Below are 22,276 nucleotides of genomic sequence, written 5' to 3'. Positions count from 1 at the left end.
CGATTTTGGTTAAAACCCAAGGTGTTCGTTTGAATCTGTCACCTCCCTTTCGAACACCCGGCCTGTTTTTAACCTCAATTCAGAAGTCAGGTCTTTTTTAAAATTTTTATTAACGCACGTTTTTTTCCCGGACCTCCAGATGAATAGGGAGCAACATCTAGAACACTACTTTAGACCTGGTTATAAGAAGCCTAGTGCACTACGCAGGGAATAGGGAGCTATTTGGAACAGAGACACTAACTCCTGGATGAAAATCTCTCTCTCCCTCATCTGTCTGATATATCTGCCCATTTCCCCTCCCCTCCTCCCTTTTCATTATATTCTATCAGCCACACCACTAGCTCACCTCCACACAATACATTTACAAGTTAAAGACACACCTTGGAATAAATAACAAAGGAAAACTATTACTAGATGAAGTTGAGTGTTTTTTATTATTTCCCATCACCATAAATCATATTTAATCACTGAACAGTAGCAGACCCAACTTCATCTGTTCCTGACTCTGGATAGTGGATTAAAAAGACCATCAATCTCCAATGATATTAAAGTACTATTCCGAACATTACTGATATACTGAGTGGCAAGTCAAGATATCTGCTGGTTTTATTGTTTGGTCAACAGCACCACCTGCTGGACAGGTTTAATGTTGCTGGACTGAGCAGTATGGGAGGATGAAAGATGACACATTTAGGGCCGGTTTCCTGGACATCTACAGTGCCTTGCGAAAGTATTCGGCCCCCTTGAACTGTGCGACCTTTTGCCACATTTCAGGCTTCAAACATAAAGATATAAAACTGTATTTTTTTGTGAAGAATCAACAACAAGTGGGACACAATCATGAAGTGGAACGACATTTATTGGATATTTCAAACTTTTTTAACAAAACAAAAACTGAAAAATTGGGCGTGCAAAATTATTCAGCCCCCTTTTAAGTTAATACTTTGTAGCGCCACCTTTTGCTGCGATTACAGCTGTAAGTCGCTTGGGGTATGCCTCTATCAGTTTTGCACATCGAGAGACTGACATTTTTTCCCATTCCTCCTTGCAAAACAGCTCGAGCTCAGTGAGGTTGGATGGAGAGCATTTGTGAACAGCAGTTTTCAGTTCTTTCCACAGATTCTCGATTGGATTCAGGTCTGGACTTTGACTTGGCCATTCTAACACCTGGATATGTTTATTTTTGAACCATTCCATTGCAGATTTTGCTTTAAGTTTTGGATCATTGTCTTGTTGGAAGACAAATCTCCGTCCCAGTCTCAGGTCTTTTGCAGACTCCATCAGGTTTTCTTCCAGAATGGTCCTGTATTTGGCTCCATCCATCTTCACATCAATTTTAACCATCTTCCCTGTCCCTGCTGAAGAAAAGCAGGCCCAAACCATGATGCTGCCACCACCATGTTTGACAGTGGAGATGGTGTGTTCAGCTGTGTTGCTTTTACGCCAAACATAACGTTTTGCATTGTTGCCAAAAAGTTCCATTTTGGTTTCATCTGACCAGAGCACCTTCTTCCACATGTTTGGTGTGTCTCCCAGGTGGCTTGTGGCAAACTTTAAACGACACTTTTTATGGATATCTTTAAGAAATGGCTTTCTTATTGCCACTCTTCCATAAAGGCCAGATTTGTGCAATATAAGACTGATTGTTGTCCTATGGACAGAGTCTCCCACCTCAGCTGTAGATCTCTGCAGTTCATCCAGAGTGATCATGGGCCTCTTGGCTGCATCTCTGATCAGTCTTCTCCTTGTATGAGCTGAAAGTTTAGAGGGACGGCCAGGTCTTGGTAGATTTGCAGTGGTCTGATACTCCTTCCATTTCAATATTATCGCTTGCACAGTGCTCCTTGGGATGTTTAAAGCTTGGGAAATCTTTTTTTTATCCAAATCCGGCTTTAAACTTCTTCACAACAGTATCTCGGACCTGCCTGGTGTGTTCCTTGTTCTTCATGATGCTCTCTGCGCTTTTAACGGACCTCTGAGACTATCAGAGTGCAGGTGCATTTTCTATAGGCTATAGACTACACCAGCATGACTAGTATCTATGTGGACCCTACTACAGTTTAACCAGCTCAGCAGTACCATTGAGCCAAAACCCAGGATAGAGGGGCTGAGTGAATGTGGTCTGGACTCTGTGGAGGAGGGTCATTGTGTCAGAGACACTGTAGAAGGACAGAGTACCTGCCTTGTGATCCAGGTACACTCCTACTCTGGAGGACTGAGGGCCTGATACTTTAGTCACAACATTATTGTGACTGAAACAATAACCACCTCTAGAGCACTGTAAACTCCAGGACTTGTTATTGTCTCCAAATCCACTATCTGTCCCTGTTCTGCTGATGTCTTTATATGAGACTGCTATAACAATAACATCACCAGTCCTCTCCACCTCCCAGTAACAGCGTCCAGACAGACCCTCTCTACACAGAACCTGACACCAGTTGGTGAATCTGTCTGGATGGTCAGGATATGGTTGGACTTGGTCTGTACAGGTCACCTTTCTGTTCCCTTCAGACAGAGAGAGGTGTGTGTCTGCTGTGTTTGGGTCCAGTGTGAGCTGACAGGAATCTGGGAGAAAAGCAGAGACCAATGAGGGGAGTCAGAACAATAAGTTAAGTCAGATACTGTATCTACCCTGTCTTTGATTAGAGCACAGCAGAGATCAAATCAGAGAAATATGAGGAGTCAGATAGATACCCAGTCTTTGATTAGATCTACTATTGCTATATATTTCTAGAGGGATTGTTAGGAGTGTCAGTAAAAAGAGACTGTTAGTTACTTCACAATAAAGAGACTCACATTGTAACAACTGTTCTCTGGTCTTGGGCTCTGGAGGCAGTACAACATCCACTATATTCACTACAGACACACAAACACATTGACAGAGAGAGGGAATGTTATCATCAGACCATATTCCACATGTATATGACTAGTAGGGAACTTTCAATGGTCTAAAGTTGATGTTCTTATTGTTTTCAACACACCTGTAGTGGAGATCTTGGTCCATTCTCCTTTAAGGAAGTCTTCTAGTTTCTCTCTCAGTTCAGACACAGTCTTACTCACATCTCCAAAGTACTGAAGAGGATGGACAACGATGCTGGGTAAGTCTGAAGATACACTGATACTGGAGAGAGACTGATAACTCTGGAGAGAGAGAGAGAGAGAGAGAGAGAGAGACTGATAACTCTGGAGAGATAGAGAGAGACTGATAACTCTGGAGAGAGAGAGAGAGAAAGAGACTGATAACTCTGGAGAGAGAGAGAGACTGATAACTCTGGAGAGAGAGAGAGAGACTGATAACTCTGGAGAGAGAGAGAGAGAGAGAGAGACTGATAACTCTGGAGAGAGAGAGAGAGAAAGAGACTGATAACTCTGGAGAGAGAGAGAGACTGATAACTCTGGAGAGAGAGAGAGAGACTGATAACTCTGGAGAGAGAGAGAGAGAAAGAGAGACTGATAACTCTGGAGAGAGAGAAGGACTGATAACTCTGGAGAGAGAGAGGGAGAGAGAGAGAGACTGATAACTCTGGACAGAGAGAGAGACACAGAGAGGGGCTGAGAGAGAGTTTGAGGGAGAGAGGGAGAGAGAGGGAGGGAGAGAGAGGGAGGGAGTGACAGATATAGCGAGAGAGAGGGACACAGAGAGAGAGAGAGAGAGGCACGGACAGAGAGAGAGAGAGAGAGGGGCAGAGAGAGAGAGGGGCAGAGAGAGAGAGAGAGAGAGGGGCAGGGAGAGAGAGAGAGAGGCACAGACAGAGAGAGAGAGAGAGGGACGGACAGAGAGAGATAGGGACAGACAGAGAGAGAGATAGAGAGGGACGGACAGAGAGAGAGAGAGGGACGGACGGACAGAGAGAAAGATAGAGGGACGGACAGAGAGAGAGGGACAAACGGAGACAGAGAGAGAGAGGGACGGTCGGACAGAGAGAGAGAGAGGGATGGACAGAGAGAGAGAGAGAGAGAGGGACGGACGGACAGAGAGAGAGAGAGAGAGGGACGGACAGAGAGCGAGGGACGGACAGAGAGAGAGAGAGAGGGACGGACGGACAGAGAGAGAGGGACGGACAGGGAGAGATAGAGGGACGGACAGAGAGAGAGAGAGAGGGACGGACAGAGAGAGAGAGAGAGGGACGGACAGAGAGAGAGAGAGACGGACAGAGAGAGAGAGGGGCGGACAGAGAGAGAGAGAGAGGGACGGACAGAGAAAGGGAGAGAGAGACAGACAGAGAAAGAGAGAGGGACGGGCAGAGAGAGAGAGAGAGAGGGACAGAGAGACAGACAGGACAAAATAATGATTGAGATGAATAGTTTCAAATGAAGTTAATTTCATATCACATGTAACAAGACAGTTTAGTTACCTGGAGGAACTGATAACTCTGGAGAGAGAGAGAGAGAGAGAGACTGATAACTCTGGAGAGAGAGAGAGACTGATAACTCTGGAGAGAGAGAGAGAGAAAGAGAGACTGATAACTCTGGAGAGAGAGAAGGACTGATAACTCTGGAGAGAGAGATGGAGAGAGAGAGAGACTGATAACTCTGGACAGAGAGAGAGACACAGAGAGGGGCTGAGAGAGAGTTTGAGGGAGAGAGGGAGAGAGAGGGAGGGAGAGAGAGGGAGGGAGTGACAGATATAGCGAGAGAGAGGGACACAGAGAGAGAGAGAGAGGCACGGACAGAGAGAGAGAGAGAGAGAGAGGGGCAGAGAGAGAGAGAGAGAGAGGGGCAGAGAGAGAGAGAGAGAGAGAGAGGGGCAGGGAGAGAGAGAGAGAGGCACAGACAGAGAGAGAGAGAGGGACGGACAGAGAGAGATATGGACAGACAGAGAGAGAGATAGAGAGGGACGGACAGAGAGAGAGAGAGGGACGGACGGACAGAGAGAAAGAGAGAGGGACGGACAGAGAGAGAGGGACAAACGGAGACAGAGAGAGAGAGGGACGGTCGGACAGAGAGAGAGAGAGGGATGGACAGAGAGAGAGAGGGACGGACGGACAGAGAGAGAGAGAGAGAGGGACGGACAGAGAGCGAGGGACGGACAGAGAGAGAGAGAGAGGGACGGACGGACAGAGAGAGAGGGACGGACAGAGAGAGATAGAGGGACGGACAGAGAGAGAGAGAGAGGGACGGACAGAGAGAGAGAGAGAGAGAGAGGGACGGACAGAGAGAGAGAGGGAGGGACAGACAGAGAGGGAGGGAAGGACAGAGAGAGATGGACGGTCAGAGAGAGAGAGGGACGGACAGAGAGAGAGAGAGGGATGGACAGAGAGAGGGAAGGACAGAGAGAGAGGGACGGACAGAGAGAGAGGGAAAGACAGAGAGAGAGGGACAGACCGAGATAGAGAGGGACGGACAGAGAGAGAGAGGGACGGACAGAGAGAGAGAGGGACGGACAGAGAGAGAGAGAGACGGACAGAGAGAGAGAGGGACGGACAGAGAGAGAGAGAGAGGGACGGACAGAGAAAGGGAGAGAGAGACAGACAGAGAAAGAGAGAGGGACGGGCAGAGAGAGATAGGGACAGACAGAGAGAGAGATAGAGAGGGACGGACAGAGAGAGAGAGAGGGACGGACGGACAGAGAGAAAGAGAGAGGGACGGACAGAGAGAGAGGGACAAACGGAGACAGAGAGAGAGAGGGACGGTCGGACAGAGAGAGAGAGAGGGATGGACAGAGAGAGAGAGGGACGGACAGAGAGCGAGGGACGGACAGAGAGAGAGAGAGAGGGACGGACGGACAGAGAGAGAGGGACGGACAGAGAGAGATAGAGGGACGGACAGAGAGAGAGAGAGAGGGACGGACAGAGAGAGAGAGAGAGAGGGACGGACAGAGAGAGAGAGGGAGGGACAGACAGAGAGGGAGGGACGAACAGAGAGAGATGGACGGTCAGAGAGAGAGAGGGACGGACAGAGAGCGAGAGAGGGATGGACAGAGAGAGGGACAGAGAGAGAGGGATGGACAGAGAGAGGGAAGGACAGAGAGAGAGGGACGGACAGAGAGAGAGGGAAAGACAGAGAGAGAGGGACAGACAGAGATAGAGAGGGACGGACAGAGAGAGAGAGGGACGGACAGAGAGAGAGAGGGACGGACAGAGAGAGAGAGAGACGGACAGAGAGAGAGAGGGACGGACAGAGAGAGAGAGAGAGGGACGGACAGAGAAAGGGAGAGAGAGACAGACAGAGAAAGAGAGAGGGACGGGCAGAGAGAGAGAGAGAGAGGGACAGAGAGACAGACAGGACAACATAATGATTGAGATGAATAGTTTCACATGAAGTTAATTTCATATCACATGTAACAAGACAGTTTAGTTACCTGGAGGAAATGGATGTGATCCTCTGTGTGTGAGAGCTGCTCCAGCTCAGTGCTTCTCTTCCTCAGCTCAGCTATCTCCTGCTTCAGTTGCTCCAGGAGTCCTTCAGCTTGACTCACTTGAGCCTTCTCTTGGGCTCTGATCAGCTCCTTCACCTCAGAGCTCCTTCTCTCAATGGAGCGGATCAGCTCAGTAAAGATCTGATCACTGTCCTCCACTGCTGACTGTGCAGAGCGCTGGAGAGAGAGAGAGAGAGACAGAGAGAGAGAGAGAGAGAGAGAGAGAGAGAGAGACAGAGAGAGACAGAGACAGAGACAGAGACAGAGAGGGAGAGAGACAGATACAGAGACAGAGACATTACAGAGACAGAGAGAGAGAGAGAGACACACAGAGACAGAGACAGAGAGAGAGGGAGAGAGAGATACAGAGACAGAGACATTACAGAGACAGAGAGAGAGAGAGAGAGAGAGAGAGAGAGAGAGGGAGGGACAGAGAGAGAGAGAGAGACAGAGCCAGAGAGAGATGGAGACATAGATACTCAGTGTCCCTCAGGCTATAGAGAAAGTTTACTACCATCAATCAAACATAAAAATGTTAAACGGGGCCGAGACTCAGGTGGAATCATCATTTGGCATAAGCAGGACTTAGCACTGAATGAAATGAAAAAAGGTACCACTCACATTTGGCTAAAACTTAACAAAGGTACAATCTATTGTGACAATGATGTATACATATGTGCAGCTTATGCTCCTCCTTCAGATTCATCATATTATGATGATCAGTTTTTTGACAATCTCCAGACAGAAATCATTACATTTCAGGCGCAGGGTAAAGTGCTTCTTTGTGGAGATTTCAATGCAAGAACAGGTTCTGAGCCTGACTACACTGATGCGGGAGGTAACCACCACATATTTGGACACCCCTCCTTGTACAGTAGCCCTATTATAAATAATAGAAACAGTCCTGACCAAATACTGAACAAAAATGGAAAAGAGTTAGTACATCTCTGTCGAGCCTTAGGCCTGTACATGCTTAATGGTAGAATAAGAGGGGACTCTTTAGGTCAGTTTACTTACTGCTCAGCTCTTGGGACAAGTGTAGTCGATTATGCCATCACTGACATTGACCCCTCCTCCATTAGTGCATTCACTGTCAGACCACAGACACCATTGTCAGATCACAGTCAGATCAACGTGTTTCTGAAGAAATTAACCGGCAATACTCATTCAAAAAAACAGCCCAATAAACTTTACAACATAAACCAATCGTTCAGATGGGCTCCAAACAGTGCAGAGGCATTCATTGAAACATTGAACTCAAATGAAATGATGAACTCTATACAGTTTTTCAATAACTCACAGTACCAAAACAATAAAGATGGTGTCAATTCAGCTACCCAAAACATCAACTGCATATTCCAAAAAGCAGCATCGAAAGCAAATTTGAGAAAACCAAAGCAATGCAACATCAGAAGCAAAAATCAAAATGTTACTGACAAATGGTTTGATAATGAATGTAAAACAATTAGAAAACACCTAAGACAAATGTCAAACAAAAAACATAAGCAGCAAAACAACCCAGAGCTACGATATGAATACTTTGAAACTCTGAAACAGTATAAACAAACACTGAAATGCAAGAAATTGAATTATACCAACAAGACACTTGATGAAATTGAAAACGCAATTGACCAAAATCAGTTCTGGGACATGTGGAACAATTTAAGCACAACAAAGCCACAAGAATTAGCCATACAAGATGTAGGAATTTGGAAAACTTACTTTGATAATCTATACAAAAACATCCCACAAAAAGACTTAAACCAGAACCAATTAGAAATTAAAGAAAAATTGAACATCCTGGAATCAGTCATTAAAAACAACCAAAATCCATTAGATTACCCAATAACCCAACGAGAACTAAATGAAAAGCTAAAATCTATTAAATCAAAAAAGGCTTGTGGTGTAGACAACATCAGAAATGAAATGCTGAAAAACAGCACACCTGAGTTGCAAAATGCTGTGCTTAAATTGTTCAACATGGTTTTAACTTCTGGCTGCTTCCCTGATGTCTGGAACCAGGGGCTCATCTCCCCTATCCACAAAAGTGGAGACAAATCAGACCCCAATAATTACAGGGGAATTTGCGTCAACAGTAACTTGGGAAAGATTTTCTGTAGCATTTTGAATTCAAGAATTCAAACCTTTCTTCAAGAAAAAAATGTAATAAGTAAATGTCAAATTGGCTTTCTCCCTAACCATCGCACTACTGACCATATATACACCTTACACACACTAATTAATAAACACGTCCACCAAAAAAAAGAGGGCAAAATCTTTGCTTGCTTTATTGACTTTAAAAAAGCATTTGATTCGATTTGGCACAAAGGGCTATTCTACAAAATTCTACAAAGTGGGCTTGGTGGTAAGGTGTATGACTTAATAAAATGTATGTACACAGAAAATAAGTGTGCAATAAAAATCAAAAACCAAAGAACAGAATTTTTTTCACAATGTCGAGGTGTGAGACAAGGCTGCAATTTGAGTCCAAATCTTTTCAACATTTATATCAATGAATTAGCAGACATGTTGGACCAATCTCCAGCCCCAGGACTCACACTATTTGACACAGAGGTGAAATACCTGCTATATGCTGATGACTTGGTACTTCTATCACCAACCAAAGAAGGTCTTCAACAAAACATTAATATTCTGGAGCAATATTGCCATAATTGGGCCCTGGCAGTAAATTTCCAAAAAACTAAAATCATGATTTTCCAAAAAAAACCCAGATGTCAGAAACAAAAATGTAAATTCACCCTGAACAACACCTTAATTGAACACACAAAAAATTACACCTACCTTGGTCTGACCATATCTGCATCGGGAAACTTTAATATGGCAGTGAATGCACTCAAAGAAAAAGCCCGCAGAGCAATGTATGCAATAAAAATAAAATTATTCAAAATCAACATCCCAATTAGAATTTGGACTAAAATATTTGACAGTGTAATCCTACCAATAGCACTTTATGGAAGTGAGGTTTGGGGGCCACTCAATAAACTGGATTTTAAAATGTGGGACAAACATCCAATTGAAACCCTACATGCAGAATTCTGTCGGAAAATTCTACAAGTCCAGAGAAATACACCAACTAATGCATGTAGGGCAGAATTGGGCCGTTTTCCAGTAATAATGAAAATACAGAAAAGATCATTAAAATTTTGGCTACATCTAAATTCAAGTCCAAATTCGAGTCTGCAATTTAAAGCACTTCAAGCCCAAGAGCTGAGCCCAGAAACGAGCCCTCTCAGTCAGCTGGTGTTGGACCTCACCAATCAAGCTGACACCAGCACTGCTTCAAAAGAAAGAATTCCAATAAACAAAATCATGAACCAATCAAAGGAATCATACTTACAATACTGGAAAAACGAAACAAAATCCCAAAGCCGACTAAATTGCTATCTGACCCTAAACAGAGAATATGAATTGGCTGATTATCTCTACTCTGTCAGAGATACGAAGCAGAGACAGATCCTTACCAAGTACAGGCTGAGTGACCACCGATTGGCAATAGAAACCGGCAGACATAAAAAGACATGGCTACCCAAAGAGGAGCGTGTATGTGGTCACTGCATGACAGGGGAGGTAGAGACAGAGATGCACTTTCTCCTTTACTGTGATAAATATTCCTCACAAAGAGATTCATTATTCACAGAAATTACTACATATATTCCAAATTTTTACAAATTGAACCCAGAGGAAAAACTAAGAATACTCATGGGCGAAGGAGCAATGGCTCCTCTTGCAGCCAAATATGTATTTTCCTGCCATAGCCTGAGGGACACTGAATAATAACATCTGCATAGTAAACAGTAACTTACTTATTATTACTATTATTGTTATTACTATAATTATTAATGTTTACTGTAGACTGTTACCATTTTATTGTATTTATTTTTGTATTATTATTTACTACCATTTTATATTATTATTTGCTATCATTTACAATTTTGTTACAATGTATATTGTATACATTGTTGCTTTGGCAATATTGACACAATGTTTTTCATGCCAATAAAGCAGCTTGAATTTGAATTTGAATTTGAATTTGAGAGAGACAGAGAGAGAGAGAGAGAGACAGAGACAGCGAGAGAGAGAGACAGAGAGACAGAGAGAGAGAAAGAGAGAGAGAGAGAGGGAGAGAGAGACAGAGAGAGAGAAAGACAGTAGGTTCAGTAGCCTCTCTGCACCTCATTGAGTCAGGTCCACCAGGCCTTGTCCTCCCTCCTGGACAGACAGGTACAGAACACCTCTTGGTCCTGCTCTACTCTCCTCCCTCCTGGACAGACAGGTACAGAACACCTCTTGGTCCTGCTCTACTCTCCTCCCTCCTGGACAGACAGGTACAGAACACCTCTTGGTCCTGCTCTACTCTCCTCCCTCCTGGACAGACAGGTACAGAACACCTCTTGGTCCTGCTCTACTCTCCTCCCTCCTGGACAGACAGGTACAGAACACCTCTTGGTCCTGCTCTACTCTCCTCCCTCCTGGACAGACAGGTACAGAACACCTCTTGGTCCTGCTCTACTCTCCTCCCTCCTGGACAGACAGGTACAGAACACCTCTTGGTCCTGCTCTACTCTCCTCCCTCCCTCCACTACCACATTCCACTACTTTGACCCTATCTGCTCCTGCACCATGACAACGACCTGGGAGGACGGGACACCACCACTCAACACACCCTGGAACTCTTCTGAAGTCAAATCTAATATGACCAAATACTTCTCTGGTTCTGAACTCTTCTCCACACCTTCTACCTCACTGAACTCTCCCTCATTCATTTCCATTTCACCTCCAGGACTCAGTCTGGGGCACGACTCACTCTGTTTGCACTTGAATTATAACATTTGAAATGTCTCTATTCTTTTGAAAATAAATGTTGTTCAATGTTTACTGTTCATTATTATTTCACTTGCTTTGGCATAGTAAAGATATGTTTCCCATGCCAATAAAGACCTTTGAATTGAATTGAGAGAGAGAGAGACAGTTCCATTTTAATGTATAGGGGACATGAGTCGTCATGGTTACTCATGGTTATGTGATGAGGCAGCCCAGTCAGTTACATGAACCAGTCTATTCTCTGAAAGGGGTCCAGACAGCCTGGTCCCAACAGTGGGGTCAGTGGGATTGGATAGGTGCCCCTCTCTCTCTCTCTCTCTGACTGGAGGAGAGAAGTGAAATGGTGTGTCTCCTCTGGTCAACAATACTCACCTTGAGAGACTCCACAGCCTGTTGGAGCTCCTTCAGCTCCTTCTCTCTCTCCTGGAATCTCTGCTGGACCTTCTGCTGACTCATCCCCAGCTGCCTCTGTGGAGAATCACTCTTCAATGAGCTATCAAGCTTTATTAGTCCAGTAGATCAATAGTATAGTAATGTGACATAGGACCCATAGAGAGGAAGGTCTACAATCCTGAGGAAGTCCCTTTACAATATGATATTATGTTGCTATGTGAATGATTATAGTTTGTATGGTAGGCCTACATGTATCAAGGGGTTGAGACTGAACTTTGGACTCATAAAAGGCCATTCAGAATGATAATAGTGTTTGACTTTAGAAAAATGTGATACATTTGGAGAATCTGGGTTAACATATCTATATACTCAAGGTTTGTGTTCATATTTGTGGATCCATTTCATATTGATATAATATAATGATCTCATATTCAAACAGATTTAGTTCCTACTGTATCTTTAGTTCTTTGTTTATCAGACAGCCACCAACAAGTTGTTCTGGTCTTACCTGTTTCTCAGTCCTCTCTGCTGCAGCTGACACTGTATCATGGCCTTTATGTTCATCCATTGTACACAGATAACAGATACACTGCTGATCGGTACGACAGTAAACCTCCAGCAGTTTGTCATGATGAGAGCAGATCTTCTCCTGTAGTTGTGCCGTGGCCTTGACCAGCTTGTGCTTCTTCAAAGCAGGAGATTCATAGTGAGGTTGGAGGTGAGTCTCACAGTAAGAGGCCAGACACACCAGACAGGACATGAGGGCTTTCTGCTTTCTGGTCCCAGTGCAGAAATCACACGCCACATCTCCAGGTCCAGCATAGCACAGAGCAGGAGGGGGAGCAGCCTGGAGTCCTGTCTTCTTCAGTTTCTCCACCAGCTCAGCCAACATGTTATTTTTCATCAGCATAGGCCTTGTAGTGAAGGTATGTCTGCACTGAGGACAGCTATAGACCCCTTTCAGAACATCCTGATCCCAGCAGCCCTCAATACAGCTCCTACAGTAACTGTGTCCACAGGGAATAGTGACCGGCTCCTTCAGTAGATCCAGACAGACAGAACAACAGAACTGGTCCTGGTCCAGCAGAACTCCCTGTTGAGCCATTTGGATGGTTGTTCACTCTCACACAGACAGACGACACAGAGACTCAGATCAGTTTCGTTTCCTCAGAAGAGAGTTTCTGGGAAGGGGAGGGACTTCCTGGTTCTGCCAGAGGGGTGGGGTTAGAAGGAGGGAGGGGTTAGAGGAATGGAGGAAGAGAGAGAGGAACTGCATGCAACAGCAAGAGGGAGACAAATAGTTTTGTTCCAAGGTTAGAGCCCTTAACATGGAACAAATGACATAATGAATCTTAAAATGTGAGTTGTTAGAATATATGAAGGGTAACAGTTTCTATGAAGTACGTATGTATCATTATTTTAATGACCTTTATAATGCCTTATAATAATAATGTGTTGTAATTCATCAATAAGGCCTGATTAGGTGTGGTATATAGTTAATATACAGTACCACAGATAAGGACTGAGGAAGTGTGGTATATAGTTAATATACAGTACCACAGATAAGGACTGAGGAGGTGTGGTATATAGTTAATATACAGTACCACAGATAAGGACTGAGGAGGTGTGGTATATAGTTAATATACAGTACCATAGATAAGACCTGAGGAGGTGTGGTATATAGTTAATATACAGTACCACAGATAAGGACTGAGGAGGTGTGGTATATAGTTAATATACAGTACCACTGATAAGGACTGAGGAGGTGTGGTATATAGTTAATATACAGTACCACAGATAAGGCCTGAGGAGGTGTGGTATATAGTTAATATACAGTACCACAGATAAGGACTGAGGAGGTGTGGTATATAGTTAATATACAGTACCACAGATAAGGACTGAGGAGGTGTGGTATATAGTTAATATACAGTACCACAGATAAGGACTGAGGAGGTGTGGTATATAGTTAATATACAGTACCACAGATAAGGACTGAGGAGGTGTGGTATATAGTTAATATACAGTACCACAGATAAGGACTGAGGAGGTGTGGTATATAGTTAATATACAGTACCACAGATAAGGACTGAGGAGGTGTGGTATTTAGTTAATATACAGTACCACAGATAAGGACTGAGGAGGTGTGGTATATAGTTAATATACAGTACCACAGATAAGGACTGAGGAGGTGTGGTATATAGTTAATATACAGTACCACAGATAAGGACTGAGGAGGTGTGGTATATAGTTAATATACAGTACCACAGATAAGGACTGAGGAGGTGTGGTATATAGTTAATATACAGTACCACAGATAAGGACTGTTCTTAGACAAGACACAACGCAGATAATTATCTAAAATATTCAAAAATCAATCACATTTTATTTTTTGGTCGTATACACATATTAATCAGATGTTATCGCTGGTGGAGTGAAATGCTTGTGTTTCTAGCTCCAACAGTGCAGTAATATCTAACAATGCTTGTGTTTCTAGCTCCAACAGGGCAGTAATATCTAACAATGCTTGTGTTTCTAGCTCCAACAGGGCAGTAATATCTAACAATGCTTGTGTTTCTAGCTCCAACAGTGCAGTAATATCTAACAATGCTTGTGTTTCTAGCTCCAACAGTGCAGTAATATCTAACAATGCTTGTGTTCCTGGCTCCAACAGTGAAGTAATATCTAACAATGCTTGTGTTTCTAGCTCCAACAGGGCAGTAATATCTAACAATGCTTGTGTTTCTAGCTCCAACAGTGCAGTAATATCTAACAATGCTTGTGTTCCTAGCTCCAACAGGGCAGTAATATCTAACAATGCTTGTGTTTCTAGCTCCAACAGTGCAGTAATATCTAACAATGCTTGTGTTCCTGGCTCCAACAGGGCAGTAATATCTAACAATGCTTGTGTTTCTAGCTCCAACAGGGCAGTAATATCTAACAATGCTTGTGTTCCTGGCTCCAACAGTGCAGTAATATCTAACAATGCTTGTGTTTCTAGCTCCAACAGGGCAGTAATATCTAACAATGCTTGTGTTTCTAGCTCCAACAGGGCAGTAATATCTAACAATGCTTGTGTTTCTAGCTCCAACAGGGCAGTAATATCTAACAATGCTTGTGTTTCTAGCTCCAACAGGGCAGTAATATCTAACAATGCTTGTGTTTCTAGCTCCAACAGGGCAGTAATATCTAACCATGCTTGTGTTCCTGGCTCCAACAGTGCAGTAATATGTAACAATGCTTGTGTTTCTAGCTCCAACAGGGCAGTAATATCTAACAATGCTTGTGTTCCTGGCTCAAACAGTGCAGTAATATGTAACAATGCTTGTGTTTCTGGCTCCAACAGGGCAGTAATGTCTAACAATGCTTGTGTTCCTGGCTCCAACAGTGCAGTAATATCTAACAATGCTTGTGTTTCTAGCTCCAACAGGGCAGTAATATCTAACCATGCTTGTGTTTCTAGCTCCAACAGGGCAGTAATATCTAACCATGCTTGTGTTCCTGGCTCCAACAGTGCAGTAATATGTAACAATGCTTGTGTTTCTAGCTCCAACAGGGCAGTAATATCTAACAATGCTTGTGTTCCTGGCTCCAACAGTGCAGTAATATGTAACAATGCTTGTGTTTCTGGCTCCAACAGGGCAGTAATGTCTAACAATGCTTGTGTTCCTGGCTCCAACAGTGCAGTAATATCTAACAATGCTTGTGTTCCTGGCTCACAGAGGGCAAATCTAAAAAGTAAAAGAAAATATTAGGACAAGCATTGATAGATATAGATATATATACTGTTTACTGTGATGTGATGCATAGACAATTTGACTAGAATACAGTATATACATATGAAGTGGACAGTAGTAGTTAAATAGGACAGGCCTTGACTAGAATACAGTATATACATATGAAGTGGACAGTAGTAGTTAAATAGGACAGGCCTTGACTAGAATACAGTATATACATATGAAGTGGACAGTAGTAGTTAAATAGGACAGGCCTTGACTAGAATACAGTATATACATATGAAGTGGACAGTAGTAGTTAAATAGGACAGGCCTTGACTAGAATACAGTATATACATATGAAGTGGACAGTAGTAGTTATATAGGACAGGCCTTGACTAGAATACAGTATATACATATGAAGTGGACAGTAGTAGTTAAATAGGACAGGCCTTGACTAGAATACAGTATATACATTGGAAGTGGAAGGTAGTAGTTAAATAGGACAGGCCTTGACTAGAATACAGTATATACATATGAAGTGGACAGTAGTAGTTAAATAGGACAGGCCTTGACTAGAATACAGTATATACATATGACGTGGGTAATACAGTACACATTATTAAAGTGACCAGTGATTCCATGACTATGAACACAGGGCAGCAGCCTCTAAGGTGCAGGGTAGAGTAACCGGGTGGTAGCCGTCTAGAGACTAAAGTTCAGGACAGGGTAGAGTAACCGGGTGGTAGTCGTCTAGTGACTAAAGTTCAGGACAGGGTAGAGTAACCGGGTGGTAGTCTTCTAGTGACTAAAGTTCAGGACAGGGTAGAGTAACCGGTGGGTAGCCGTCTAGTGACTAAAGTTCATGACAGGGTAGAGTAACCGCGTGGTAGCCGTCTAGTGACAGTGACTAAAGTTCAGTACAGGGTAGAGTAACCGGGTGGTAGCCGTCTAGTGACAGAGACTAAAGTTCAGGACAGGGTAGAGTAACCGGGTGGTAGCCGTCTAGTGACAGAGACTAAAGTTCAGGACAGGGTTGAGTAACCGGGTGGTAGTCGTCTAGAGACTAAAGTTCAGGACAGGGTAGAGTAACCGGGTGGTAGCCGTCTAGTGACTAAAGTTCATGACAGGGTAGAGTAACCGCGTGGTAGCCGTCTAGTGACAGTGACTAAAGTTCAGTACAGGGTAGAGTAACCGGGTGGTAGCCGTCTAGTGACAGAGACTAAAGTTCAGGACAGGGTTGAGTAACCGGGTGGTAGTCGTCTAGAGACTAAAGTTCAGGACAGGGTAGAGTAACGGGGTGGTAGCCGTCTAGTGACTAAAGTTCATGACAGGGTAGAGTAACCGCGTGGTAGCCGTCTAGTGACAGTGACTAAAGTTCAGGACAGGGTAGAGTAACCGGGTGGTAGCCGTCTAGTGACTAAAGTTCAGGACAGGGTAGAGTAACCAGGTGGTAGCCGTCTAGTGACAGTGACTAAAGTTCAGGACAGGGTAGAGTAACCGGGTGGTAGCCGTCTAGTGACTAAAGTTCAGGACAGGGTAGAGTAACAGGGTAGAGTAACCGGGTGGTAGCCATCTAGTGACAGTTAACAATATGATGGCCTTGAGATAGAAGCTGTTTTTTAGTCTCTCGGTCCCAGCTTTGAAGCGCAGTACCTTCTGGATGGTGGCTGATGGTGGCTGAGGTCCTTGATGATCTTCCAGAAGTAGCAGGGTGAACAGGCTGTGGCTCGGGTGGCTGAGGTCCTTGATGATCTTCTAGATGGTAGCAGGGTGAACAGGCCGTGGCTCGGGTGGCTGAGGTCCTTGATGATCTTCTAGATGGTAGCAGGGTAAACAGGTCGTGTCTCGGGTGGCTGAGGTCCTTGATGATCTACTAGATGGTAGCAGGGTGAACAGGCCGTGTCTCGGGTGGCTGAGGTCCTTGATGATCTTCTTGTTCTGCCTGTAATACCGGGTGCTGTAGATGTCCTGGAGGGCAGGCAGAGTACCCCCGGTGATGTGTTGGGCTGACCACCCTCTGGGGAGCCTTGTGGTTGTGGGCGGTGCAGTTCCCATACTAGGCGCTGATACAGCCCGACAGGATGCTCTCGATGGTGCATCTGTAAAAGTTTGAGAGGGTATTATGTGCCAAGCCACATTTCATCATCCTCCTGAGGTTGAAGAGGTGCTGTTGTGCTTTCTTCACGATGGGTCTGACACAGGAGTGTCTGGGCTTCTCTACCTGACCGTCTCATTACAACAGGCTGCCCTGGTGGGTCTGATACAGGAGTGTCTGGGCTTCTCTACCTGACCGTCTCATTACAACAGGCTGCCCTGGTGCGTCTGATACAGGAGTGTCTGGGCTTCTCTACCTGACCGTCTCATTACAACAGGCTGCCCTGGTGGGTCTGATACAGGAGTGTCTGGGCTTCTCTACCTGACGGTCTCATTACAACAGGCTGCATAATTTTGCACGCCCAATTTTTCAGTTTTTGATTTGTTAAAAAAGTTTGAAATATCCAATAAATGTCGTTCCACTTCATGATTGTGTCCCACTTGATGTTGATTCTTCACAAAAAAATAAAATTTTATATCTTTATGTTTGAAGCCTGAAATGTGGCAAAAGGTCGCAAAGTTCAAGGGGGCCGAATACTTTCGCAAGGCACTGTACGTGCAAGTTCCCAGACATTTCTGGGGGGAACGGTTCTAGCCCTCAACCTCCGATCCAACAGGTCCCAGACTCAATGTTGTTGTCTTTCTAGTTTGATTTCACCTTTATTTAACCAGGTAGGCTAGTTGAGAACACCTTTATTTAACCAGGTAGGCTAGTTGAGAACACCTTTATTTAACCAGGTAGGCTAGTCGAGAACACCTTTATTTAACCAGGTAGGCTAGTTGAGAACACCTTTATTTAACCAGGTAGGCCAGTCGAGAACACCTTTATTTAACCAGGTAGGCTAGTTGAGAACACCTTTATATAACCAGGTAGGCTAGTTGAGAACACCTTTATTTAACCAGGTAGGCTAGTTGAGAACACCTTTATTTAACCAGGTAGGCTAGTTGAGAACACCTTTATTTAACCAGGTAGTTTAGTTGAGAACACCTTTATATAACCAGGTAGGCTAGTTGAGAACACCTTTATTTAACCAGGTAGGCTAGTTGAGAACACCTTTATTTAACCAGGTAGGCTAGTTGATAACACCTTTATTTAACCAGGTAGGCTAGTTGAGAACACCTTTATTTAACCAGGTAGGCTAGTTGAGAACACCTTTATTTAACCAGGTAGGCTAGTTGAGAACACCTTTATTTAACCAGGTAGGCTAGTTTAGAACACCTTTATTTAACCAGGTAGGCTAGTTGAGAACACCTTTATTTAACCAGGTAGTCTAGTTGAGAACACCTTTATTTAACCAGGTAGGCTAGTTGAGAACACCTTTATTTAACCAGGTAGGCTAGTTGAGAACACCTTTATTTAACCAGGTAGGCTAGTTGAGAACACCTTTATTTAACCAGGTAGGCTAGTTGAGAACACCTTAATTTAACCAGGTAGACTAGTTGAGAACACCTTTATTTAACCAGGTAGGTTAGTTGAGAACACCTTTATTTAACCAGGTAGGCTAGTTGAGAACACCTTTATTTAACCAGGTAGGCTAGTTGAGAACACCTTTATTTAACCAGGTAGGCTAGTTGAGAACACCTTTATTTAACCAGGTAGGCTAGTTGAGAACACCTTTATTTAACCAGGTAGGCTAGTTGAGAACACCTTTATTTAACCAGGTAGGCTAGTTGAGAACACCTTTATATAACCAGGTAGGCTAGTTGAGAACACCTTTATTTAACCAGGTAGGCTAGTTGAGAACACCTTTATTTAACCAGGTAGGCTAGTTGAGAACACCTTTTGTCATGTATTGTCATGTTGTGTCTTGTTTCTGTCCTTTCCCTTCACCCTGTCTCCCTCTGCTGGTCGTTATTAGGTTACCTTTTCTCCCCCTCTTTCCCCCAGCTGTTCCTTGTCTCCTCCTAACTACCTCGTCACCCCTTTTCCCACCTGTTCCCTTTTTCCCTCTGATTAGTCCTCTATATCTCTCTCTGTTTTTGTTCCTGTCTTTGTCGGATTCTTGTTTGTGTTTTTCATGCCTGAACCAGACTATCGTCATGTTTGCTGCAACCTTGTCCTGTCCTGTCGGAATCTGCCGGTCCATCTGAGCCTACCTATGTTTTGTTATTAAAGAAGTTCTGTTTACGTTAATTCGCTTTTGGGTCCTCATTCACGCACCGTGACACCTTTATTTAACCAGGGAGGCTAGTTGAGAACACCTTTATTTAACCAGGTAGGCTAGTTGAGAACACCTTTATTTAACCAGGTAGGCTGGTTGAGAACACCTTTATTTAACCAGGTAGGCTAGTTGAGAACAAGTTCTCATTTACAACTGCGACCTGGCCAAGATAAAGCATAGCAGTGTGAACAGACAACACAGAGTTACACATGGAGTAAACAATTAACAAGTCAATAACACAGTAGAAAAAAGAGAGTCTATATACATTGTGTGCAAAAGCCGTGAGGAGGTAGGCAAATAATTACAATTTAGCAGATTAACACTGGAGTGATAAATGATCAGATGGTCATGTACAGGTAGAGATACTGGTGTGCAAAAGAGCAGAAAAGTAAATAAATAAAAACAGTATGGGGATGAGTTAGGTAAATTGGGTGGGCTATTTGATTTTGGATTGGAGATGTTTGATATGAGTCTGGAAGGAGAGTTTACAGTCTAGCCAGACACCTAGGCACTTATAGATGTCCACATATTCTAGGTCGGAACCATCCAGGGTGGTGATGCTAGTCGGGCGTCGGGTGCGGGCAGCGAACGGTTGAACACTATCTAGAAGACAGAGACATATCATTACATATAGTATAGAACACTATCTAGAAGACAGAGACATATCATTACATACAGTATAGAACACCATCTAGAAGACATATCATTACATACAGTATAGAACACCATCTAGAAGACATATCATTACATACAGTATAGAACACCATCTAGAAGACATATCATTACATACAGTATAGAACACCATCTAGAAGACATATCATTACATACAGTATAGAACAACATCTAGAAGACATATCATTACATACAGTATAGAACACCATCTAGAAGACAGAGACATATCATTACATACAGTATAGAACACCATCTAGAAGACATATCATTACATACAGTATAGAACACCATCTAGAAGACATATCATTACATACAGTATAGAACACCATCTAGAAGACATATCATTACATACAGTATAGAACACCATCTAGAAGACATATCATTACATACAGTATAGAACAACATCTAGAAGACATATCATTACATACAGTATAGAACACCATCTAGAAGACATATCATTACATACAGTATAGAACACCATCTAGAAGACAGAGACATATCATTACATACAGTATAGAACACCATCTAGAAGACAGAGATATATCATGACATACAGTATAGAACACCATCTAGAAGACATATCATTACATACAGTATAGAACACCATCTAGAAGACATATCATTACATACAGTATAGAACACCATCTAGAAGACAGAGATATATCATTACATACAGTATAGAACACCATCTAGAAGACAGAGACATATCATGACATACAGTATAGAACACCATCTAGAAGACATATCATTACATACAGTATAGAACACCATCTAGAAGACAGAGACATATCATTACATACAGTATAGAACACCATCTAGAAGACATATCATTACATACAGTATAGAACACCATCTAGAAGACATATCATGACATACAGTATAGAACACCATCTAGAAGACATATCATTACATACAGTATAGAACACCATCTAGAAGACATATCATTACATACAGTATAGAACACCATCTAGAAGACATATCATTACATACAGTATAGAACACCATTTAGAAGACAGAGATATATCATTACATACAGTATAGAACACCATCTAGAAGACAGAGACATATCATTACATACAGTATAGAACACCATCTAGAAGACATATCATTACATACAGTATAGAACACCATCTAGGAGACATATCATTACATACAGTATAGAACACCATCTAGAAGACATATCATTACATACAGTATAGAACACCATCTAGAAGACATATCATTACATACAGTATAGAACACCATTTAGAAGACAGAGATATATCATTACATACAGTATAGAACACCATCTAGAAGACAGAGACATATCATTACATACAGTATAGAACACCATCTAGAAGACATATCATTACATACAGTATAGAACACCATCTAGGAGACATATCATTACATACAGTATAGAACACCATCTAGAAGACATATCATTACATACAGTATAGAACACCATCTAGAAGACATATCATGACATACAGTATAGAACACCATCTAGAAGACATATCATTACATACAGTATAGAACAACATCTAGAAGACATATCATTACATACAGTATAGAACACCATCTAGAAGACATATCATGACATACAGTATAGAACACCATCTAGAAGACATATCATTACATACAGTATAGAACACCATCTAGAAGACATATCATTACATACAGTATAGAACACCATCTAGAAGACATATCATTACATACAGTATAGAACACCATCTAGAAGACAGAGACATATCATTACATACAGTATAGAACACCATCTAGAAGACATATCATTACATTCAGTATAGAACACCATCTAGAAGACATATCATTACATACAGTATAGAACACCATCTAGAAGACATATCATTACATACAGTATAGACCACTATCTAGAAGACAGAGACATATCATTACATACAGTATAGAACACCATCTAGAAGACAGAGACATATCATTACATACAGTATAGAACACCATCTAGAAGACATATCATTACATACAGTATAGAACACCATCTAGAAGACATATCATTACATACAGTATAGAACACCATCTAG

At 42.8% G+C, this 22,276-nt stretch overlaps 1 protein-coding gene across 3 annotated transcripts; it reads right to left on the bottom strand.

The window, feature by feature from the left end:
- Nucleotides 1–841: 841 nt before the first annotated feature.
- On the bottom strand, nt 842–12,743 carry LOC110521165 (tripartite motif-containing protein 16). 3 transcript variants are annotated; one of them, XM_036968728.1, is made up of 6 exons: nt 12,102–12,740; nt 11,573–11,668; nt 6,302–6,535; nt 2,982–3,141; nt 2,797–2,856; nt 842–2,565 (listed from the first exon to the last, which is right to left on the bottom strand). In XM_036968728.1, exons 1-6 carry the CDS (start codon nt 12,696–12,698, stop codon nt 2,054–2,056), a joined length of 1,659 nt encoding a protein of 552 aa, XP_036824623.1. In that variant the 5' UTR covers nt 12,699–12,740; the 3' UTR covers nt 842–2,053. The 3 variants fall into 3 exon arrangements, with proteins under 3 accessions (XP_036824623.1, XP_036824624.1, XP_036824625.1); XM_036968729.1 differs by having other exon boundaries at nt 1,950–2,565; nt 2,797–2,847; nt 12,102–12,742; XM_036968730.1 differs by lacking the exon at nt 6,302–6,535 and having other exon boundaries at nt 1,950–2,565; nt 12,102–12,743.
- Between the last annotated feature and the right edge of the window lie 9,533 nt (nt 12,744–22,276).

Source organism: Oncorhynchus mykiss, chromosome 30, assembly GCF_013265735.2.
Source record: "Oncorhynchus mykiss isolate Arlee chromosome 30, USDA_OmykA_1.1, whole genome shotgun sequence".
NCBI classification, from domain to species: Eukaryota; Metazoa; Chordata; class Actinopteri; order Salmoniformes; family Salmonidae; genus Oncorhynchus; species Oncorhynchus mykiss.
Note: the sequence above shows the minus strand (reverse complement) of the source record. Positions and strands in the feature narration are given on the sequence as shown.

Coding starts and splice junctions, on each gene's coding strand:
- LOC110521165 (XM_036968728.1), bottom strand. CDS start 12,698: ATGGCTCAACAGGGAGTTCTGCTGGACCAGGACCAGTTCTGTTGTTCT. Junction 11,669..12,101: donor CAGAGAGGACTGAGAAACAG/GTAAGACCAGAA, acceptor GATTCTCCACAG/AGGCAGCTGGGGATGAGTCA. Junction 2,857..2,981: donor GACCAAGATCTCCACTACAG/GTGTGTTGAAAA, acceptor GTGTGTCTGTAG/TGAATATAGTGGATGTTGTA.